General features: G+C 40.7%; 2 protein-coding genes across 3 annotated transcripts in view; one reads left to right on the forward strand and one right to left on the reverse strand.

Moving 5' to 3' along the window:
- LOC138971795 (AP-2 complex subunit alpha-2-like) overlaps positions 1 to 11,119 on the reverse strand; it is a 47,367-nt gene extending 36,248 nt beyond the window's left edge. The window contains exons 1-2 of the mRNA XM_070344611.1: positions 11,006 to 11,119; positions 5,627 to 5,711 (exon numbers count right to left, since the gene is read on the reverse strand). Of these exons, the coding sequence (XP_070200712.1) occupies positions 5,627 to 5,690 (64 nt within the window). The 5' untranslated portion in view covers positions 5,691 to 5,711; positions 11,006 to 11,119. The remainder of the gene's footprint in view (positions 1 to 5,626; positions 5,712 to 11,005) is intronic.
- A 182-nt stretch (positions 11,120 to 11,301) lies between these two features.
- Positions 11,302 to 24,823, forward strand: part of LOC138971798 (doublecortin domain-containing protein 1-like) — a 101,701-nt gene continuing 88,179 nt past the window's right edge. Inside the window, exons 1-8 of one of the 2 annotated variants that reach the window (XM_070344615.1) lie at positions 11,302 to 11,404; positions 13,456 to 13,647; positions 15,998 to 16,237; positions 17,793 to 17,851; positions 20,649 to 20,752; positions 22,114 to 22,276; positions 23,243 to 23,345; positions 24,623 to 24,722. In XM_070344615.1, coding sequence (XP_070200716.1) covers positions 11,334 to 11,404; positions 13,456 to 13,647; positions 15,998 to 16,237; positions 17,793 to 17,851; positions 20,649 to 20,752; positions 22,114 to 22,276; positions 23,243 to 23,345; positions 24,623 to 24,722 — 1,032 coding nt within the window. In that variant the 5' untranslated portion in view covers positions 11,302 to 11,333. The remainder of the gene's footprint in view (positions 11,405 to 13,455; positions 13,648 to 15,997; positions 16,238 to 17,792; positions 17,852 to 20,648; positions 20,753 to 22,113; positions 22,277 to 23,242; positions 23,346 to 24,622; positions 24,723 to 24,823) is intronic. The other variant, XM_070344614.1, reaches the window with a different exon arrangement.

Genomic DNA, 24,823 nt, shown 5'->3' on the forward strand with positions numbered 1-24,823 from the left:
TAAAAAGCCAACCCAAGCAAGACTCGTCCACACCATACATATATGTAGTTGCTTTACTATGACCAGGCAGACGGCGCAGTGGCCTAGTGGATAAGACATCGGCCTCCTAATCGGAAGGTCGCGAGTTCAAATCCCGGCCGCGGCCGCATGGTGGGTTAAGGGTGGAGAATTTTCTGATCTCCCGGGTCAACTTATGTGCAGACCTGCTAGTGCCTGATATCCCCCTTCGTGTGTACACGCAAGCACAAGACCAAGTATGCACGGAAAAGATCCTGTAATCCATGTCAGAGTTCAGTGGGTTATAGAAACATGAAAATACCCAGCATGCTTCCACCGAAAGCGGCATATGGCAGCCTGAATGGCGGGGTAAAAACGGTCATGCACGTAAAAACACACTCGTGCAGAAACATGAGTGAACGTGGGAGTTTCAGCCCATGAACGAAGAAGAAGAAGAGACTGTGACCAGGCAGGTCAACTGCAAAGTGAGATCTGAATTTGAAAGACATATTTTTGCACCCCGTAGCACAGGGATTTTGAAAGTGTGCACTATTCTTAGCCATGCATCGCAACCAAACATTAATAATGTGATTGTCTGAGAGTAATGGCACAGATTCTTTTTTGCTCAAGTCTGCGCGCGTGCTGTTAATATTATTTTCCCCCTTCAATCCAAACGCTGGGACCCTTGCCTTCAGGTTCCACAATCAATACTGACTGTAAAGATTTTGTGGGGAGGGAAAAACACTTTCTTTCTTTCTTTATTTGGTGTTTAACGTCGTTTTCAACCACGAAGGTTATATCGCGACGGGGAAAGGGGGGGTGGGTGGGATAGAGCCACTTGTTAATTGTTTCTTGTTCACAAAAGCACTAATCAAAAAATTGCTCCAGGGGCTTGCAACGTAGTACAATATATGACCTTACTGGGAGAATGCAAGTTTCCAGTACAAAGGACTTAACATTTCTTACATACTGCTTGACTAAAATCTTTACAAGCATTGACTATATTCTAATTTCTATACAAGAAACACTTAACAAGGGTAAAAGGAGAAACAGAATCCGTTAGTCGCCTCTTACGACATGCTGGGGAGCATGAGGTAAATTCTTCCCCCTAACCCGCGGGGGGGTAGGGAAAAACACATGGGCAGTTTAACTTGCACTGCTGCCCTACATAAGTAAGTTAGTTTAACTTACACATATACCAGTGCACGCAACCTGCAACTCTGTCAGCATCGTATACATGTGCAAATTGCAAAAATGATTTGATGGCAATGTAGATGTACACATAGAGCTTAATCCATTGTTTTTGCTCCACTTTCAGCCTGCAGAGAAGCAGAATAGGACTGGAAATCACAGTGCCTCTGTGACACTGACAGATTCCAGGTTGCATAAAAGCAGTGAAGGAAACAGAGTGCTTGTGGAGCTGGATCAATCAATCAATACATACCCACCCTCCTCCTCCTCCCCCACAGCTAAATGCTGGAGGACTGTAAGTGCCAAACAGTGAGAAGAGGAAGGAGAGTGGTCACCATTAGCAGTAGCAAGTCAATGCCTTTTGTACTAAATGTTGGCATAGTCAATATGTGGACCTGTTTTGGACTGGGGTTTGAAATCTATTGACTCCAGTAACGTTCTGCTTTGGCGTCATTGACATTTTGGCTCTGACATTTCACAATCACATACAGACAGAATCTGTGCATACTTGTTTGCACACAGGTATAGCACCATCCTCCTTGCGCAATCAGATTGCACCTGACAGGGTGTGCACACAGGTGTACATCAACCAGTGTTTGTATGTCTGCATGGATTGTTCTCTGCCCCCTAATGCATCCAAGCACCCAGAAAGTGTCTATGTTGGCAAATGCACAGGAAGTGAGGAACAGTAATCAATTCAATAGCTCCTTCTAATGTCACTATCCCTTCCCCAACACAAGTACAGTGGAACCCCCCTTTTAAGACCTCCACACATCTGAGAACATCAGGTCTTAAAAAGGAAGGAGTCTTAAATTGGAGGTAATTTTACAGAGGTTATGAACAGAAAGTCTGAGAAAACAAGGTCTTAAAAAGGAGGGAGTCTTAAAATGGGGGTGATTTTACAGAGGTTATGAACAGAAAGTCTGAGAAAACAAGGTCTTAAAAAGGAGGGAGTCTTAAATTGGAGGTAATTTTACAGAGGTTATGAACAGAAAGTCTGAGAAAACAAGGTCTTAAAAAGGAGGGAGACTTAAAATGGGGGTAATTTTACAGAGGTTATGAACAGAAAGTCTGAGAAAACAAGGTCTTAAAAAGGAGGGAGACTTAAAATGGGGGTCATTTTACAGAGGTTATGAACAGAAAGTCTGAGAAAACAAGGTCTTAAAAAGGAGGGAGTCTTAAAATGGGGGTCATTTTACAGAGGTTATGAACAGAAAGTCTGAGAAAACAAGGTCTTAAAAAGGAGGGAGACTTAAAATGGGGGTCATTTTACAGAGGTTATGAACAGAAAGTCTGAGAAAACAAGGTCTTAAAAAGGAGGGAGTCTTAAAATGGGGGTCATTTTACAGAGGTTATGAACAGAAAGTCTGAGAAAACAAGGTCTTAAAAAGGAGGTTCCACTGTATCCAATTAACATGATCCATATTCTCTTAGGACTTTAGGTGTCAGTTACTTTGTGACTAGGATACTTTGTAGTAAAATGTAAGGGCTTAGAGACAGTAATGCACTGATCAGTTTATGTAAACTTACAAGTGCGCATGTTCTCTGCCACCTAGTGCGCATGTAAACATGTGTGCTTTACTAGTTAACATATTCTTGTCTGCTGTGAACTTGCGCATACATTGTCATAATGGCAGCAACACTTCACATCAGAAGTCAACAACTGACAAAGGAAGCTAGTTTCAAAACAGTTTGTAATAAGATAAGCGTACAAAAAGACGCCGACACTAAAAAAGACACCACAGCGTCTGAGGTCGATAACCAGGACACGCCACCCGAATCAGCAGCAACATCTTACAAGGACAAGAGACAGAATCCAGTATGCGCCAAGATTGAAGCTATCCATGCATACCTACAGCCCTAACAACCCCTGTCCCTTGCTGTCAACGAGGGGGGCCTTTTTCTTTCTCCGCCCACGGATCAATAACTGGTAGAGGCAATCAGGTTCTGTTCTCTCTAGTACCCCCCTCCTTCCATACAACAGCTATTTTTGCCAAAATATCTTTTTGATGAACACTGCATTTCTTGTGCTCCAACTCGAACACTGTTATGGATAATCATGAGTTCTGCTGAATCTCTACTTGACACTGATGGGAGCGAGCATGGAGGGGGGGGGGGGGGGGGGTTTGCAGTTTTAAAGTTGTTGTACATAATAGTTATAGTTACAACTTAAATAAAGTATAGGGCATTTCAAAGTTGTTGTACATGGACCCAATAAACAGGTTCACTGTGCCTTTCTTGCAAAATAAAATAGGGCGTATTGTATTCAGTAACTTTGTCGTTCTTGTAACTTGACTCAGTGACAACAGAATGTCAGTTCATACACCCAAAGGGGACAGTGTCCTTTTTCATGAGGTTAAACATGACAGACCCTCCAGTGAGTATCACAGAAAGAAAGACATGAAAAATCAAAGCAGCTATGTACAAAAAAATAAACACCCCTACAAGTTCATCTGTACCTTGATCAGTTGATGCAAGCTGTTGACACATGGCCTAGTATTAACACAAAACAATACTTGAGCAGTAAGAGACGCCACTTAAGGAAGAGGAAGTTCCTGAGATACCCTCTAAAACACTTTAACCAAATGAAATCTGCAATGATTAAGAAACGCCACAATTTCAATCCATCTCAATCGGAGACTTAGAGAGAAATCAACAAAACAAAACAAGCCCATGCAAACAATCAAATTAACTACCAACAAGAAGAGCAAACGCTCGATCGAGTCACTTTCGCAGTTCTGAATATTATATGAGGCATCAGATGGACAGGAAGAAATTGCTATTCACAACACAATGAGTCACGTTCACATAAAATTTGAGCCCGGTCACTTTTATAGTTTCCGAGAAAAGCCCAACGTTAAGTTGTGTGTTGCCGAACAGAAAAGGCTAGTTATCTCCCTTGTTTTTCTGATAACGTTCGTAAAAGGCTACAGATGTAAATACTTTGATGTAAAGAATAATCCTACAAAGTTTCAATCACATCCGATGAACTTTGTCAAAGATATAAAATGTCTAATTTTTCCTTTGACGCTGACCTGTGACCTTGAAAAAGGTCAAAGGTCAACGAAACCATCGTTAAAGTGTAGAGGTCATTGGAGGTCACGACTAAAAAAAATATGAGCCCGATCGCTTTGATAGTTTCCGAGAAAAGTCCAACGTTAAGGTGGTGTCTACGGACGGCCGGCCGGACAGACTAACACTGACCGATTACATAGAGTCACTTTTTCTCAAGTGACTCAAAAACTGAAGTTTAAATATGAATTGAAGGCGACCCAGGAATAAAACATCCTAACACAGACCAAGGTCAACACAATCCTGTGTAAGTTATCGATTCAAAGCCTTATAAGTAACAGCCTGGCCTTGTTACCCCGTTTGAAGGCAATGAACAGCTATTTTTACAAACACATACATACACACACACACACATGAAGTGATGTACACAAACACTGAGAGTGAAGTGATACAATGATCGTTACAAAAAAATACGACAGTTTCTTTCTTTATTTGGTGTTTAACGTCGTTTTCAACCACGAAGGTTATATCGCGACGGAAATACGACAGTGGAAAACCCTCTTTTTAGACTTCCTCATTTTTAATTTTAAGACCTTTTTTATCAGACTTTCTGTTTATAACCTTTGTAAAATTCCCCTCCTTGTTAAGACTCAATTGTTCTGATTTTTGGAGGTCTTAAAGGGAGGTTCTGCTGTATCAAGTTATTAATTCAAAGCCCTGGTAACAGCCTGGCGTTATCACCCTTTTCAAAGGCAATGAACAGCTCCTTTTACAAAACAGAAACACATGCATACACACACAAACATGAAGTGATGTACACAAACACTGAGTGAGAGTGTCTGAGTGAAGTGATACAGACTGATCGTAAATAAAATATACTACAGTGGAACCCCCCCCCTTTGAGACCTTATTGGCTCACGTAAGTGTAGCCTATGCGATGCTAACTTTTGTCTGTCTGTGCGTGCGTGCGTATGTATGTATGTCTGTGGTAGAAACTTTAACATTTGAAGACGTCACAACATTTGAAGACGTCACATTATGACGTAAGAGGGTTAGACGTCACGCGAAGGAATTACTGAAAGTCTCGGTCATTGTTAATGTTATTTTGAGCGGGACGAGACTAGTTTTTTCTTCGAAATCGGCTATTCAGATCTAGATCTAGTGTCTCGCTTTCTTGCACAGTGTCACCTATGCCGCTTACTGTGTGTGTGTGTATGTGTGACGAAGTGATTGAGTTTGTGTTACTGTTTGTCGATTTCTTACGTGAGCCTTGAAGGCTTCGCCTCTTATTTTTCAGATGTTCTGTTCATACTCATAGTCTCTGTAAATTTACTGATTTTCTTAGATTTGTGGAGGTCATAAAAGGGGTGTTCCACTGTATACATTTGTACTTGTGCACAGAAAAGAAGAAACACCAATGACGTACAGTTTCTGATATCGGATATGAAGACTGCCAGTCCTCGCATCCCATCTCCCTTCACCGTCGGCATCGTGATTGGTTGCCCACAACCCTGAGAAACACAAAAAGACTAATTTTACTTTATCAGAGAGACAAGGAGGAAGAGAGAGACTGAGAAAGAAAATCTTATTTAGGCCAAACAAAAATATATGTTGGCTTAGCTTTAGGGTAACCCGACTAACCCTTTTTTTCCCCGCCGACCCTAAAACTTTTTTTTCATTTCTAAAAAAACTTTTAAAAAACTGTTGGCACATTTTGCGAACCATACCAATGGAAGTAACCTTTAAAATCAACTAAAAAAAAAATTTAAATAAAAAATTAAAAAAGCCGACCTTTTTGGGTCACGTTACATATTTTTGTTTGGCCTTACAATTCACACACATATATATATTCTCTTTGCTTTAAGACATTCATACTGGTCAATCTCTTACTAGTTCCTACTGGTCAATCTCTTACTAGTTCCTACTGGTCAATCTCTTATTAGTTCCTACTGGTCAATCTCTTACTAGTTCCTACTGGTCAATCTCTTACTAGTTCCTACTGGTCAATCTCTTACTAGTTCCTACTGGTCAATCTCTTACTAGTTCCTACTGGTCAATCTCTTACTAGTCAATCTCTTACTAGTTCCCACTGGTCAATCTCTTACTAGTTCCTACTGGTCAATCTCTTACTAGTTCCTACTGGTCAATCTCTTACTAGTTCCTACTGGTCAATCTCTTACTAGTTCCTACTGGTCAATCTCTTACTAGTTCCTACTGGTCAATCTCTTACTAGTTCCTACTGGTCAATCTCTTACTAGTTCCTACTGGTCAATCTCTTACTAGTTCCTACTGGTCAATCTCTTACTAGTTCCCACTGGTCAATCTCTTATTAGTTCCTACTGGTCAATCTCTTACTAGTTCCTACTGGTCAATCTCTTACTAGTTCCTACTGGTCAATCTCTTACTAGTCAATCTCTTACTAGTTCCCAATGGTCAATCTCTTACTAGTTCCCACTGGTCAATCTCTTATTAGTTCCTACTGGTCAATCTCTTATTAGTTCCCACTGGTCAATCTCTTACTAGTTCCCACTGGTCAATCTCTTACTAGTTCCTACTGGTCAATCTCTTACTAGTTCCTACTGGTCAATCTCTTACTAGTTCCCACTGGTCAATCTCTTATTAGTCAATCTCTTACTAGTTCCCACTGGTCAATCTCTTACTAGTTCCTACTGGTCAGTTCCTACTGGTCAATCTCTTACTAGTTCTTACTGGTCAATCTCTTACTAGTTCCTACTGGTCAATCTCTTACTAGTTCCTACTGGTCAATCTCTTACTAGTTCCTACTGGTCAATCTCTTACTAGTTCCTACTGGTCAATCTCTTACTAGTTCCTACTGGTCAATCTCTTACTAGTTCCTACTGGTCAATCTCTTACTAGTTCCTACTGGTCAATCTCTTACTAGTTCCTACTGGTCAATCTCTTACTAGTTCCCACTGGTCAATCTCTTACTAGTTCCTACTGGTCAATCTCTTACTAGTTCCTACTGGTCAATCTCTTACTAGTTCCTACTGGTCAATCTCTTACTAGTTCCTACTGGTCAATCTCTTACTAGTTCCTACTGGTCAATCTCTTACTAGTTCCCACTGGTCAATCTCTTACTAGTTCCTACTGGTCAATCTCTTACTAGTTCCTACTGGTCAATCTCTTACTAGTTCCTACTGGTCAATCTCTTACTAGTCAATCTCTTATTAGTTCCCACTGGTCAATCTCTTACTAGTTCCTACTGGTCAATCTCTTATTAGTTCCCACTGGTCAATCTCTTACTAGTTCCTACTGGTCAATCTCTTACTAGTTCCCACTGGTCAATCTCTTACTAGTTCCTACTGGTCAATCTCTTACTAGTTCCTACTGGTCAATCTCTTATTAGTTCCCACTGGTCAATCTCTTACTAGTTCCCACTGGTCAATCTCTTACTAGTCAATCTCTTACTAGTTCCCACTGGTCAATCTCTTATTAGTTCCTACTGGTCAATCTCTTACTAGTTCCCACTGGTCAATCTCTTACTAGTTCCTACTGGTCAATCTCTTACTAGTTCCTACTGGTCAATCTCTTACTAGTCAATCTCTTACTAGTTCCCACTGGTCAATCTCTTACTAGTTCCTACTGGTCAATCTCTTACTAGTTCCTACTGGTCAATCTCTTACTAGTCAATCTCTTACTAGTTCCCACTGGTCAATCTCTTACTAGTCAATCTCTTACTAGTTCCCACTGGTCAATCTCTTACTAGTTCCCACTGGTCAATCTCTTACTAGTTCCTACTGGTCAATCTCTTACTGGTCAATCTCTTACTAGTCAATCTCTTACTAGTTCCTACTGGTCAATCTCTTACTAGTTCCTACTGGTCAATCTCTTACTAGTTCCTACTGGTCAATCTCTTACTAGTTCCTACTGGTCAATCTCTTACTAGTCAATCTCTTACTAGTTCCCACTGGTCAATCTCTTATTAGTTCCTACTGGTCAATCTCTTACTAGTTCCTACTGGTCAATCTCTTACTAGTTCCTACTGGTCAATCTCTTACTAGTTCCTACTGGTCAATCTCTTACTAGTCAATCTCTTACTAGTTCCCACTGGTCAATCTCTTACTAGTTCCTACTGGTCACTCTCTTACTAGTTCCTACTGGTCAATCTCTTACTAGTTCCTACTGGTCACTCTCTTACTAGTTCCTACTGGTCAATCTCTTACTAGTTCCTACTGGTCAATCTCTTACTAGTCAATCTCTTACTAGTTCCCACTGGTCAATCTCTTATTAGTTCCTACTGGTCAATCTCTTACTAGTTCCTACTGGTCAATCTCTTACTGGTCAATCTCTTACTGGTTCCTACTGGTCAATCTCTTACTAGTTCCTACTGGTCAATCTCTTACTAGTTCCTACTGGTCAATCTCTTACTAGTTCCTACTGGTCAATCTCTTACTAGTTCCTACTGGTCAATCTCTTATTAGTTCCTACTGGTCAATCTCTTACTAGTTCCCACTGGTCAATCTCTTACTGGTTCCTCAACTTCCTGCAATTATAAAAGAGAGAGACCAGAGAAAGAAAATCTTATAATTTACAATTCACACACAAAGTGACATTAAAATCCTAATCAATTTCAGATTAAATAACAGGAGTCTGATTTCCTATGACAATAACATTTCCTTTCAACGCATGCAATCATACTAAAAATTACACACTGTAGGGCCATTAAACTTAAAAGATATGACTTTTTTTTCCTAACCAACCCTATTTTTTTCTCCGAACCTAAAACTTCTGGACACTTAAATAAAAAAAATTAAAATGACCAAACTCGAATTTGAACACGGTTACATCCACCTTGTGCATGGGTAAAAAAAGAAAAAAGAAAAAAAGACTCCCAGTTCCAGTCACACCAAAATGACAGATCTACCAATACCAGTATTATTGTTTTGCCCTGCCATTGGAAACAATTTTTGTGTGTGGCCTAAACAGTAAACACATAAGAATTAAGATGCCAGTAGTAAGAATGTTATCCACACCACATGTATTGTTAAAGTCATTGCTGCTGTCTTCTGAGGGTCAGAACATGCACAGCAAGTATCATTTTATGGACACAAAGGAGCTATGATATTTACTTATGTTAATGAGTGTTCCACATCAACAAATTAAATCAATCACAGTTTACACCTCTTGGCAATTAAACTAAAACATTTTTCAGGCACTGACTTTTCTTTCGAACAATTTATCAATTTGTGATTGAACAGTACCATGCTAAATCAAATGGCCTATCATAATATGACCTGTGATGATCATTTTTCTCACATTCTGACTCAAATATGTTTCATCTTATGACAAATTTTCACAAAAGTCAACGAACTGAACAATACTATCACTAATCAGAACATTGTAAGTTTAAAAGGATATGACTGACTGGTATGGCACGGAATGTGCGTTTGCTAGATTGCAGGTTTGACTTCCTGAATCCAACTGTTTTAATCTACTTTGACGCACGCATTAGCCATTACTATCAGTATGACAGGACTAAATTATTAAATAACTCAATAATAACTCAATAATCACAGGATAGTGAAACACTGAAAGAAGAAAATCGCTCGCTGATTACAATTCATTTAATTATTATGCATTGTAATGGAGCATTTTTGAGCAGATTATTTTCATGAAAACTATCCATGATCTGAAAACTATCAACAACAAAAAAGGTAGGCTGGTCATTGGAACCAGTAAGAGTCCAACTCTGAGTACTGGTTTTGTTGTTTTACCAGTGAAAAAAACGATAGTTTTAAAAATCAACCGGTAGGTTATACCGGCAGCCAATTATTTTCCGGTATTTTCTCATTTCAACCGGTAAAATACTGGTATTTACAGATTAACGCCAATACTGCTGTGTACACTATTACTATCGGAGCTGCAGGTTTATTTTGTCCAATGTCATCCTTAAAAAACAGTGAAACTGAGAGCACAAAGTTGTCTATTCTGAGTCTGAAACTGTGACACTGACAAAAACGTCCAAACAAACACTGAAGCTTAAATAATAAATCAGCCTTTTAAACGATTATTTAGATTTACTAGTACTATGAATCAATTCAATGTAGTCTAGGCTTTGAAAGAAACATTATTTCCCAACAAATATCAAATAAGCTGCAAATGTATTCATCTAATACAGTTCCACAACCGGTAAAAGCTAGATTGTGTAATATCTTTGCTTATGTGTTAAATAAACATTGCACGCTGTGAAGCTGCTCTCTATTGAGCCAAAAATCAATATAGTTTGTGTTGTACTTTCATTCAAGTCATTTACTAATAGTAGGCCTAATACTATTACTAGAAATTAGTATTTTACTTCAGTACTACTGCGAGCTTTACATCGTTCTTTCTCGTTTCTGGTGAACAGATTAAAACTTTCAAAAATGTGTCCACAACTATAGAAAACTAATGCATGGAAACTAAGACCAGATACCTGAAGGATGTGTACACTTGCATATCGTACTGACTACTGAGATTTGGGACAGAAACGCCTCCTTTGACACACGTACGCCTCCCTGATAAATTAGTGGATGGAATGGAAAGTATTCTTTATCAGAACTTCTGATTTTCTTCAATCAGTAGTAACCAGTCAAGCAATCTCATTTAACATCTTGCTATTTTATAAAGATTGCAAATACACACCAATAATTAACGAGAAGAGAGAAACCTCGCCCCCTTCTAAGACTAAGATCATCTTCGGTCATGTCGGCCCCCTTTGGCCGAAATCTGCTTGATTTATGGCGACTTTCCTCATAAAGAACGCTATGCATAATAAAATCGTATACCTGATGTTTAATTTACATACCTTAAGACGTTTCCGCTACCTGTCCACCTCAAATAGAATCAATAACAGCGCTAACAGATGAAGTCGGCACAGTCAGTGGATATGATTATCTACAAATGGCCGCCATTAGCATGCTGAATCTGAAGAGAGGCAAGAGGAACACCCACCTATTCTAAAAAGTAAACATTATAAACTTTGTGATATTTTTTACCAAAGTAGAAAATTCATAGATTATTTTTCTCAAATTAACTGATCACTTACAAGAAATATTTGAATGGCCACAAAAAGAACCGTATGTGCGAGTCTGCATGACGTCACCTCTCCTAGGCGATCCATCTAAATAATAAACATGGCAGCCGACAGGAACACGGCAAAAACCTCCACTTTCAGCATCCAGATGAAGCTGGATTCTGGATCGGGGTAAGACAGATATAAAACAAGAAACCTGGCTTATACTTTCTTCGAATGCTACAGAATACAAACACGTTTTTAGTATTGAAACGTTTGTTGCAGTCAATCGGCAACTGGACATTGCGGAACGCGGGAGCACTTTGCATAGCAGGTGCTTTCTGCAATCTTGCACGGACATGCATATAATCACACATAATAATCCGGATTATCGATACAGTAAAGCACATGACAGCTGTAAATAGTGTTTCTTGTCTTCTTTTTGCATTTTTTGTGCCTAGCTTTTTGCTTGTTTGAAAAATAAGTTTGATTGGAGCCGAAAATTAAGCGAACCAATATTTGTAACCAACTGTTTTTTAACTTTTCCTTTTTCTTGTTCTTCATTTCTAAGCTTCGTTGTTTCTTTATATGTTAGTTTTTCACCATATTTTGTTTCACTTAGCAAGTTCACTACCTGTTCAGTGCTATTTTCCTATTTCCATGTAGTGATGTGACTATACTCAACATGTTTCACTTGTCACATGAGACAATTTAAATATGAGACGAAATATTATTTTTTAAATCTTTACTTTATCCTATTTTGTTACTGTGTGTGTGTGTGTGTGTGTGTGTGTGTGTGTGGTGTGAGTATGTGTGTGTGTGTGTGTGTGTGGTGTGAGTATGTGTGCATGTGTATGTGTGTGTGTGTGTGCAAGAGAAAGAGTGTGTGTGTTTTACTTTTAGTGTATCACAAAATGATATATGAAAAGACGGAACTGCTGAAAAGAACAAAGAGTATGAGAAAGAGAAAGCATTGATAATTCATAGAACGCTTGCGAGGAAATGCCACTGGTAGGTAGGAGCAAGAGGTTGGAGTTTGATGCGGAGACGCACTGTGTTTGATTTTGTTGAAAATTTCCAAGAATGTAAACAGACAAGAAGAATGCATTTTTGACCAGAACAACATCGCTCAAGTAGCAAAGTATCGAAGATTGTTCACATTTTGAGTGCAACTAACGGTGACCAAAGAACAGTGCAAAGAAGCCAGACAAAATTCTAGCTGAGATAGCAGATTCATTGCTAACAGCAGCCTGGTTATCAATGTATCACCGCTTTTTGTATACATGTATAAATAAACCTGAGAGTTATTCATACTACCATTGTGTCGTTAATATGTTTTGTGTGGAATTTCCTGGGCTACTAACATTTCTGGTGGACTAGTGGCTTTCTTGAAGTTTCTCACCTGGCTGGCGAGTTAAAGTTTTGAGATTTGGCCATCCCTTTGTGTGTGTGTGTGTGTGTGTGTGTGTTTTACTTCCTGTATGTGTGTGTGTGTGTGTCTGCCTGTTTTACTTCCTGTATGTGTGTGTGTGTGTGGGCCTGTTTTACTCCCTGTATGTGTGTGGGTACATTTATGTTTGTTTACAATTCATAGGCCGGGGGTTAACAATATTTTGAACAGTTTACATTTTCTGTGTTAAGGCCAAAAAAAAAATAGGTGTGGTTAAGGTAACATAGCCCAAAAAAATAGGGTAGGAAGGTAGGCAATCACTTTTTAACTTTTTTTTCTAATGTGTACAAATTAAACCTACTTGACAGGGAAATAAGTGTGCGACTCGAGCGCTTTCGCTTTCATTGCGTTTTTTGCACTTTTTTTTTTTTTTTTTGTGACAAATTTGTAAAAAAAAGTTGTAGGGTCGGCCCCTAAAAATAGGGTAGGTCGGGTTACCGTAACCACACCTATTTTTTTTTTAGGCCTAAAGCACAGCTGATGCAATGTATTTTTGAATTGATGCGTTTTGTCAACCTTTTAGATGTTTTCCACACAGACTATTTTCTGTCATATCTTAAGAGTATGAAATAATGATAATAATAATAATAATAATAATAATAATAATGAACACTTATGAATCACCCCTTCTCACCAGAGCACACAGCGATGTACAATAGCAAAACATATCAGCACACACACACACACATACACACACACACACACATACACACACACACACTCACACACACACACATACACTTAAATACAGTTTGTGGATAACAATACTGCACTTTACATCTCTTGTTTGCAGGCACCGGAGCACCCGCCCCAGTAGTGGACGCCCTTCCAGCTCCAGGCCAACGGAGAGAGAGACGTTGCAACGTGGATCACATCTCTTCAATCGTGCAAAGTCAGGACTTGTCAGCTATGAGGACCTCCTTGTTGCTCAGTACTTGGAAGAAATGAAGAAACAGAAGTCTGTGGAGCCTCGCCCAGAAAGAGAGTAAGACCAGGGTTCGACACTAGCGGGGGCGGGGGGCGGAATGCCCCAGAGTTTTGTGTTCCGCCCCAAACATTGCCGAAGCTTGGGGCCCACTCCCAGGATAAATTCCAACAATGACAAACCGAAAATTCTAATGCCAGAGCCAATCACTAAAAATCGCCAGTCAAAGTCGTCACTGAAATTTGCATTACGATCAATGCCGCAGTCAAGGAAAAAAAACCATTGAAATCATCGAAGGACAATGCCGCAAGGGAAATAACTCCCAGATTGCGCTCTTTAGCGTGAGAGATAATTATCGCCTTCAAATGCCAAACGCAAAATGTGGCGACACATCCCTGGTGTAAAAAGACATGAAGATGAAGAACAGGGTGGAGAGAAATGAAAAAAGGAGACCGATGCAGCCAAAAGCACGAAGCGCTGTCGTAATTTCAATGTCAAATGGTTGAAAGAATTTCCCTGGCTTCAGTACGATGAAGAAAAACAGACAATGCATTGCCGTCCGTGCAGATCTTATAGTGGAGAACCACTTGGAAAAAGTGGAGATTCTGAAGGTATACTTGGCATGAATAAGAGTGGGCCCCAGATTTTTGTTTTCCGCCCCAGCAATTTCCATCTCCGGGGCCAGTGTGGCCTCAGGCCAAATAAGTTAATGTCGACCCCTGAAGACTAAGAGAGTGTGTGTGTGTGAGGTGTTTATTGGAATTGTAAAGCGCTTGGAGCTGTGAATCGGGACGTGCACTAGAAAAAAGTGGTTTATTATTATTATTATCATGTTAAAGTTATTTGTTGGGGTAAGCTATAGAAAGGAATACAGTGGAACCCCCTTATTAAGACCCCCTCCCTTTTAAGACTTTATTTTTCAGATTTTCTTTTCATGACCTCTGTAGATTTATCCCCATTTTAAGACCTGATTTTCTCAATCAATCAATCAATCAATCAATCAATCAATCAATATGAGGCTTATATCGCGCGTATTCCGTGGGTACAGTTCTAAGCGCAGGGATTTATTTTAATTTTTTATTTTATGCAATTTATATCGCGCACATATTCAAGGCGCAGGGATTTATTTATGCCGTGTGAGATGGAATTTGTTTACACAATACATCACGCATTCACATCGGCCAGCAGATCGCAGCCATTAATTTCGGCGCATATCCTACTTTTCACGGCCTATTATTCCAAGTCACACGGGTATTTTGGTGGACATTTTTTATCTATGCCTATACAATTTTGCCAGGAAAGACCCTTTTGTCAATCGTGGGATCTTTAACGTGCACACCCCAATGTAGATGTTTGGAGGTCTTAAAAAGGGGGTTCCACTGTAAAGAGAATAGGATGTGTGTTTTTTTATCTGTGTGTGTATGGGACTGGGAGGGGGAGGGGGGGGAGTGGTCTCATGATGTGCTGTACTTGTTTGGAGTGTTGCACATACTTGATGGAGAGAGAAAAAATCAGAACCAAAAAGAAGTAGTTCTAAGGAAAAGTCTTTGAGCAACTTTTTTTTTCAGTTTTAATGTTATGGTTGATAGATTAACTTAATGTTTTGATATTGCTTTATGCAACTTGTTTACTGTTTCATTCACTTACCTGTTGTGTTTCAGTGCAGTGGGTCTTTCACTGTTAATATTATCGGGAAGCAGTCTCAGAACACTCTTGTTTGTTGTTTGTCTTCTCGACAAAAAGACATAAGTTTAAAGGTACTGAACTTGTCAAATCCAGGTGCACGGAGCCCCTGGGGCTTTTAGTCATACCTCAGGCAGCTATCCGTTAGAAGAACTACCAAGTTTCATTGACTTGCACCCAAAGAGTCAAGAACTGCGATTTTTTACGAATTAATTTCGTACTCAGACCCGGCTGGTCTTGACCTATTTTTGGATCTAGATTTAGATCAGGTAGATCACCACATCATGCACAAAAAGACACGTCACTAGCAAACTATGTCAGACGTCATCATGAGTTTGTGTAAAACAAAATGGAGGCCGGAATCACTCAGTTGATTTGAACTCCGACCAAACACCACGTAATAACTAGGTTAATTTATGCACTCGCGTGAACAAGAAACTGTCGAGCTTCACAGATGTCGTCGTTGGGTAGTTTTGGGTTTGTTTTACTACCATAGGAGGATTTTTGAACTGTAAATGCACTCAGCTGCAACAAAAACGCAAAACGAAGGCTGTGAGCTGCACTGTGCCTTTAATTACACAGGGATACAGTACCATGGCTCACAAGTGCTAATAATCAAGAGCTATTGGCTTGTCTCAGCTGCCTCATAGAAAAATATCAACTGTTCCACCAACAGCGTAACCTGAAGAACACTTTTTACACCCATTTACTTCTTGCAATTCCTCAGACTGCCGCCTTCACCTTATCTTCAACGACTGCCACATGCAAACCTAATGCATGGTAAAATGGCCAGAAAACACAGACGTCCGTATTCTGCTTCCACCGCAACCATAAGCGCCAGAAGCTCCAAGCCCAAGATTGATGCGAAATTCATTGCCGACGAAAGCATGTGGGACCCAGCGACCCCAAGGGACGGTCATTACTCACGGTTCAGCAGGCCGGCCAGCGCTCCCATCAGAAGATACAGGTTAGTGTTTCATGACGTCACTCTGTACAGATAACCCCCTCTCCAAATTTCAGACTTTTCCCCTTTTAACACTCTCCACCCCACCTATGTTGACCAAGTTTTTTTTTAGCAGAGACCAGCTGTGCTTCAGCAGGTCACTCAGAATTGTAGTAACTGTTTAGTAATACCCACCGCGCTTTTCATTTTTTTTGTAAGCAGTCAGTATGAAAAACAATTGCTCCAGAGCCTGGTAAATTATGAGCCCGGTAGCTCAGTTGGTAGAGCACTGGACTTGTGATCGGAAGGTCGCAGGTTCGAATTCAGGCCGGGACGGACACAGGTCAACTTTATGTGCAGACCCAGAGACGGAAGCCATGTTCCACCCCCGTGTCATCACAATGGCACGTAAAAGACCTTGGTCATTCTGCCATAAGTGCAGGTGGCTGAATACACCTAAACACGCAGACACCTGGGTAGCGCGACTCCGTTGCTGCTAGCTTTCCACTGGGAGGAAGCGACCCGAATTTCCCAGCGATGGGACAATAAAGTAATGAAAATGAAAAATGAAAATGTTGTACTAAGCCTTCTATTTCTGATGTTTACGCTTGTTAAGAAGAGGAGGGGGGGTATTTGCCTGTGCGTGTATTGCATGTTTGGTCGTTTTCTTTGCCTGTGCATGTATAGTTTGTTGGTTATGTTTGGTCGGTTTCTTTGCCTGTGCGTGTATAGTATGCTTGGTCGATGTATGTATTCTAAAGCGCTAAGAGTAGACATTTCTAGAATAGCGCTATAAAAGTTTGCATTATTATTATTATTATTATTTTGCATGTGCAAGAGAGGGAGGGAGCACATTATTTTAAACTACATGACTTTATGCATTTATCCTGGATATATTTGTATTTTCCTTAACATCAAATAAATGAGGCTTAAAGCAACTTAAAAACAAGTCGCGTAAGGCGAAAATACAACATTTAGTCAAGCTCAGTCGAACTCACAGAATGAAACTGAACGTAGTCCGCCGCTAGTGCAAAAGGCAGTGAAAGTGACGAGCCTGTTTGGCGCGGTAGCGGTTGCGCTGTGCTTCATAGCACGCTTTACTGTACCTCTCTTCGTTTTAACTTTCTGAGCGTGTTTTTAATCCAAACATATCATATCTATATGTTTTTGGAATCAGGTTGGTCCTTAGACGTTAGAGCGGGGTGGTCGCTACACTGGTGACAACTATATAAGGAAACACATCGGTTAAAAAAAAAAGGGTCGTTGTGGCGGGGTAGTCGTTAGAGAGGGGGGTCGTTGTGAGGGGTTCCACTGTATCATGAATACTCTCACATGATGAACGGTTCAGAACAGACAAAGTTTTGCTTTAATTGTTCCATTTTTGCAACACCTATTTGTATATGATTCATTTTCTTCCGTTTTGAATGAAATATATTACCGGTTTATTTAAAATGTGTGGACAGACAAGGAATCCCTTATGTTAATCGTCTAATCATGGTACCTCTTTGAAATGTTGAAGCAGGCTTTTATCTAAATGCAGGGTAAATGATGTGATTCCATTGTTTACTTTTGAATGCAGGCCAACGTCAGGGATTTCTGTGGGATCTGGGAGGAGTCGACGGACCCGACCTGGATCAGGTGTGTACCATGCTATGCAAGTTCCAGTGCTACAAAATTAACAATTAATACAGTTCCACTGTAAACAGAAAATAAAGGAAAATTGGAAATAGAAGGAGGGCAGATTGAACAATTCTGTGCACTCATGCAGTCAGTGCTGTACAGTATTAAGCTATAAATAAAATCTAATACACAATTTTACAATTTTAACATTCCTTTGAAAAGACAATTGATAAAAATGTACAGGTCACATTGAAAAATCTATTCTGTCTCTGTCTCTCTCTCTCTCTCTCTCTCTCTCTCTCTCTCTCTCTCTCTCTCTCTCTCTCTCTCTCTCTCTCTCTCTCTCTCTCTCTCTCTCTCTCTCTCTCTCTCTCAAATCAAACGATCCGCATCATTAAAGGCCTTTAAAAGGTAGTTGCACACATATTTGAGCACACTATAAACTGCCCCTGATGTCTAGTTTCCATTGTGTACTCGGATAATGTATGCAATGCTCTTAAGTGTTTTGTTTTTTATGTTTATACTCGACCATTATTTTGATGTTTTACTAGTTTAATACTTTGATTAGATACTGTTCATTTTAGGTATGAAATGATAGCATGTGCTTGTGTGTAGATATGCGAGCGCACGCTCGAGCGCGCGAGCATGTGTGTGTGTATGTGTATGTGTGTGTGTGTGTGTGTGTGTGTGTGCATGTGTGTGTGCATGTGTGTGTGTGTGCATGTGTGTGTGTGTGTGTGTGTGTATGTGTGTGTGTGTGTGTGTGTGTGTGTGTGAGTTTATGTGTGCATGTGTGTGTGTATACGTGGGTGTGTGTGTGTGTGTGTGTGAGTTTATGTGTGCATGTGTGTGTGTATACGTGGGTGTGGATGTGTGTGTGTGTATGTGCGCAGTCTTTGCTTTCGTTTACAATTATTCTCTGTATATGTTCCAAGGACAGGTTGGAAGATTAGGCTAAGCCTAAAACCTTTATCCTTATGTAATAAAGTTCTGAGTTCTGAGTTCTCTCTCTCTCTCTCTCTCTCTCTATTGTGACAAAATCACAAAGATTTGGCTCTGTAATACATTGTTTTGCTGAGCTAATGTATTGTTGCAAAGTATGCTTACTTCGTTTATCTTCATTGCTTTACATCCAGTTTTGAACACAACCTTATGATCTACAATGCTTCTACATAATGCGCTTCATGTACATAAACTTATATGTTCTACCATTAATGTTTTTATGTAACCATTTTTTTTTTTTTTTTCCCCAAGTCATAGTTATACAGCAGTCCCTCTCATGAACGGACACCCTTGGGCCATAGCAAAACTGTCCGTACATTGCAGGTGTCCGGTCACGGGAGGTGTGACCACACCACCCCCTCCCCCATACACTCACACAGAGACACACAAACAACAGGATTGAGTCTGTGCTTATCATTTCTTGTGGCTACTAAACAATAACAATAAACTCCTAATACTTCTTTAAACGTTCTGTAAAAATGATTTGTATGAAAAGTGTTGAAAAGAAGAGATAAAATAAATCCTCAAGGCAGTGAACACACTCACCATGCTCTGACATACGAAAGCAGCCACACAAACACAGCACAGAGGAGCGTGTGCAGATGCTTTGCAAGAATAAGCTTGAAAACCAGTTTGAATAAATAGCAGCAGATAGAGCTGCATGTCATAATCAAGTAATTTATTTGTTTCTTGTCTGGCTTTATTGACTGCATGCCGATCATGTGGCATGGCAGTGACTTTTCACTCTTCAGTCGGAAATACACTGTACATAACACAGCTCCCACTCTCCCTCACTAATGCCTACCCCAAGCCGTGACAACTGATGCTTGGAAATTGTGTGGAAGAGTACACCTCTCTATTTCTCTCCAATGCTCTTCCTGCTGACATGCGGTGACACCGGACATCGACACCCCACAGAGTTTAGCCAGCTAACCCTCCACCCCCCCCCCCTGCCTTTCTCTCTCTCACTCCCTCCAGCCATGTACTGTTGGGGGCTGTGGGCAGAGAGACCAGCTGCACTGTTCACTCAGAGCAAAACCAGTTGACTGTGTCGTAACTTTTGACAAAGCAAGACAACTGAAGGGTTCATAGATTAGGCAACCGACTCACTGGTCAAGGCTGAGGGGAAACAAGAGTATCTTGTCAATGAAAGAGGTTACACACAGACACACGATGGGTACACGTGCACTCAAGTTATCAGTGACTGTCATCACACCATTGCGGCTGTGATCTTTGTTCCAAGAGCTGGACTGCTCTGTTATCGATTTTGTTGTGGTGAAAATTTGACGATGGTCTGTCCGCACATTGGAGGTATGACCTGCTTTTGGGACCGAAAATGAGTGTCCGCGTCCACGTTTTGCAGGTGTCCGTTAATAAGGGGGGGCAAATATAGAAGGAAAACACTCCGTGCCGAGCAAATGTGTCCGTACATGTCAGGTGTCCGCTCACTCCGGGGGCCGTACATTGCAGGGACTGCTGTAGTAAAATAGTTTAGTCCCTCTTTAGGGCAAGTGCCAGAATGATGCAAAAAAGTTTATCTATGCTTATTCTTGTAACCCTCGAAAATAAAGAATTCTCATTGTCATTGTTTCTCTCTCTCTCTCTCTCTCTCTCTCTCTCTCTCTCTCTCTCTCTCTCTCTCTCTCTCTCTCTCTCTCTCTCTCTCTCACATACACACACACACACACACACACACACACACACACACACACACACACACACACACACACACACACACACACTGATAGCTGCAATGTGTAATTGATTGTTTCACATACAGTTTTCTTCAGTGATGTTTGTACTGTCTTTTTAGCCAAGAGCATCTTCAAAAGACAGCCTCGTACCATCACTGTGTGCGCCTTCAAGAACGGAACCAGAGATGTCTTTGTCCATGCATGTGCTCCAAACCTGAAAATAGTCAGTGCACACGTTCATGTTACTTTTGAATAATGTTTTTACATTTAGTCAAGTTTTGACTAAATGTTTTAACATAGAGGGGGAATCGAGACGAGGGTCGTGGTGTATGTGTGTGTGTCTGTCTGTGCGTGTGTGTGTGTAGAGCGATTCAGACCAAACTACTGGACCGATCTTTATGAAATTTGACATGAGAGTTCCTGGGAATGATATCCCCGGACGTTTTTTTCTTTTTTTCGATAAATACCTTTGATGACGTCATATCCGGCTTTTTGTAAAAGTTGAGGCGGCACTGTCACACACTCATTTTTAAATCAAATTGAAATTTTTGTAAGGCAATCTTCGACGAAGGCCGGACTTCGGTATTGCATTTCAGCTTGGTGGCTTAAAAATTAATTAATGACTTTGGTCATTAAAAATCTGAAAATTGTAATAATTTTTTTTATATAAAACGATCCAAATTTACGTTCATCTTATTCTTCATCATTTCCTGATTCCAAAAACATATACATATGTTATATTTGGATTAAAAACAAGCTCTGAAAATTAAAAATATAAAAATTATGATCAAAATAAAATTTCCGAAATCGATTTAAAAACAATTTCATCTTATTCCTTGTCGGTTCCTGATTCCAAAAACATATAGATATGATATGTTTGGATTAAAAACACGCTCAGAAAGTTAAAACGAAGAGAGGTACAGAAAAGCGTGCTATGCAGCACAGCGAAACCACTACCGCGCTGAACAGGCTCGTCAGTTTCACTCCGTTTTGCACAAGCGGCGGACTACGGTCATTGGGAAAAAATGCAGTGCGTTCAGTTTCATTCTGTGAGTTCCACAGCTTGACTAAATGTAGTAATTTTGCCTTACGCGACTTGTTGTTTCTTCAAGTCACCATCATGGGCTCAGTGAAAAACAGTTATAAGGCTCTCAGTCATTGAAAGAAAATAGAATAAAACTGTTAAAAAGCGTTATCCTCCACTTAAGTTATTCAGTTATCCAGGTAATATTGACTAAATTTATAGTTCATTTGGGTAGAGACTGAATGCAATGAAAAAGACTGGGGTGATAGGGGTAGGGGATGTGTTTCTGATGTAGTGTAGTGTATGTGTGCGAGTTTGTGTCTATGTGACTGCGTATGTGAGAGAGTGTTTGTATGTGTGTGTGTGTGTGTGGTTGTGAACAATGGACATGCTGGTATTGTATGCATGTATGTGTTTGAACGTACGTACATGGGCACTTTTATGAGTGAATATAATGGGGGGTTTTCTCGTTGGTGTCTCCATGCTGTTAAATATGATATTGGTGTGTTGGCAGTTCAAAACAAAAATAAACTCACACAAAATCGTCCCCATATTTGCAGCTGCTGGAGTTTGTGACAGAGAAACTGGGGCTGGGGTTTGCAGCACGTCGAATGTTTCTGGAAGATGGAGTGGAAATCTTCCGGGGTCAGGACATTCCTCCGCACTCTGACGTCTACATTTCTACTGGAGAAGGATATAAGGATCCCTTTGGTCCTACAAAAAGTGAGATCACTAGTACAGTTTGGCGTTCTTGTGGGGATTTCATGTCTATTTTATATCTGTGCAATTTTTTTAGTCTGATTGGTGTGTGTGTCTGTATCCACATGTGTGTGTTTGTGTGTGGGGAAGCACCTGTCAGGACTGCTCTTTTAGAAGAATAAAAAACGCTCGCGCTAGACCCGAGTACTCTTCAGACATTCACACACACACACACACACACACACACACACTCTCTCTCCCTCACTCCTTCTCTCTCTCCCTCTCTCTCTCACACACACACACACACACACAAACACACACACACACACACACACACACACACACACTACCACATCTCCATTCTAAAACACGTCACGTTCCAAATCAAAAGACGACATTCTATTTTCTTACGTCACTATTCTTGGTTTACGGTACCATTCGGCGGCTTTGCTACGAGTATGGCATAGTCTTGGTTTGCCGAGACCTTGCACCGTTCTATCAGACTGCCTGGCTGGCTGTTGCACCGCGAATTCCTCCCACCGCCAAGTCGTTTTTTTTGTGGTTTATTTCGCATTTAGGTCCCAGGTAACATTATGAAGTTTTAATACGATCAATCGGACCTATTATCAAGTTAGTGTATCAACTTTTGAACGAACTGCGCCCAGTAGTTTCCCAGCAATAAGCTGTTAAGTCGAGACACACACACAGACACACAATTAAAGTCTGCTGGACCCTTGTACTAGCGTACTCGGGGATAAACGTCATGTAACACATGCACAACATGCGTATGCATTTTCACTTAAAACCCAAATAAATGTGTGTGTGTGTGTTTGCACGCGTGTGTGTATATATGTGTGTGTATTTGTGTGCATGCATGTGTATGTAAATACAAGAGGAATTTGCATGCCCATGCAGTGTGTGCTTTTTTGCACATAAAAGTATTCTGATGCTAAATTGAATGCCAATCACAATTGAAGCCACTTTGTGCAGAAAACCTGATTGTGCGCCAGGGAGCCAAGTGGAACTTGAAAGGAATCATCCTTCCTGAAGGGGGCAAGAAACGCTCCAAGCACAGGATGCCTAAGAGAGTCAAGTAAGAAACAGGCCTGCAATGACGGGCGCAGTGGCGTGGTGGTAAGACATTGGCCTCCTAATTAGGAGGTCGTGAGTTCGAATCCCGGTCACTGCCGCCTGGTGGGTTAAGAGTGGAGATTTTTCCGATCTCCCAGGTCAACTTATGTGCGGACCTGCTAGTGAATTATCCCCCTTTGTGTGTACACACAAGCACAAGACCAAGTGCGCACGGAAAAGATCCTGTAATCCATGTCAGAGTTCGGTGGGTCATAGAAATACGAAAATACCCAGCATGCCTCCCCCGAAATCGGCGTATGCTGTCTAAATGGTGGGGTAAAACGGTCAAACACGTAAAAATCCACTCGTGCTAAAAACATGAGTGAACGTGGGAGTCTAAGCCCATGAACGAAGAAGAAGAAGAAGATGCCTGCAATGACCCAGCTAGGACCGGTATTCGGGAAACAACCTCAGCGGCACTTGAACACATGGTGGCGCTGTTTATGCTGTTAGTCGCCCTTAATGTCTTTTATGAAACCCTGTTTTCGACCTGCCAAAGTTACATGACGGCTTTAAACTTACCGGAACTACCCCTCGGTGCTACATGCAGTTGCTGCCGGTAATCTTTTGATGTTTGGATGGCTGTGTCGGCGTGTGGTATTATGCCATGGGGCGCCTGGCTGACCATGCTTATCTCGGCTAGTAGGAAGAGTCGAGTGGCGGTGATTTTCTTTGATAAGGGTGTATGTGCACATGCGTACAGAGCAAGAAGCAAGGTAACAACCTCGTTAGATAAAAGCGCTCAAAGATAGTCTTATGAATGCCAGTTAAAATCAGAATTTAGATCCCTTTAGCTAAAATAGCTCCAGCAGCTGAAGCCACCTCAAATGTTTTATTTTCCTGAATACAGCTCTATAAACCAACTCCATCACTACTTGACACCAACCTCCAGCTCTGGTGCCTTGGTGGCTAGGAGCTTGAGCACGACAGCCAAACCTCCTTCGCGGCTGCCCCTTTTATTTATTTATCTTTTTTTTTCTCTTCTTTAAATCATCTAAAGTTGGGGTAACACCGGGGCACATGCTCCTGATGGTTTGAGGGCGTTAAACAACATTTATCATCTTTACTGGGCTCATCCTGACACAGTCTATAGTGGGTTTTTTTGAAGGGAGATCTATTTTGAAAAAAAAATGTAGCTTGTGATATAAATTTCAGGAAACTAGTTAAGATTAGACCAGCATAGACAAATTTAAGGCTCATAGATTTTGTTTGTAACATCCTTTGGTTGGTTTGTTCCAGGGATTTGGCGCATACCAACAACATGAGAATCATTGTCTACCTGAATGGCAAGAGCTCAGAGCCTCATGAAGTGGTCGTGGAGCCACACAAGTTTGACGAGGTAAGAAAATATACAAGGGAAACAATTAGACAGACATTTCAAGAGCAAGTTGGCTTGAGTTTCTCACTGTTCTGACTCTGTGTGTGTGTGTGTGTGTGTGT

This window comes from Littorina saxatilis, linkage group LG7 (assembly GCF_037325665.1).
Source record: "Littorina saxatilis isolate snail1 linkage group LG7, US_GU_Lsax_2.0, whole genome shotgun sequence".
NCBI classification, from domain to species: domain Eukaryota; kingdom Metazoa; phylum Mollusca; class Gastropoda; order Littorinimorpha; family Littorinidae; genus Littorina; species Littorina saxatilis.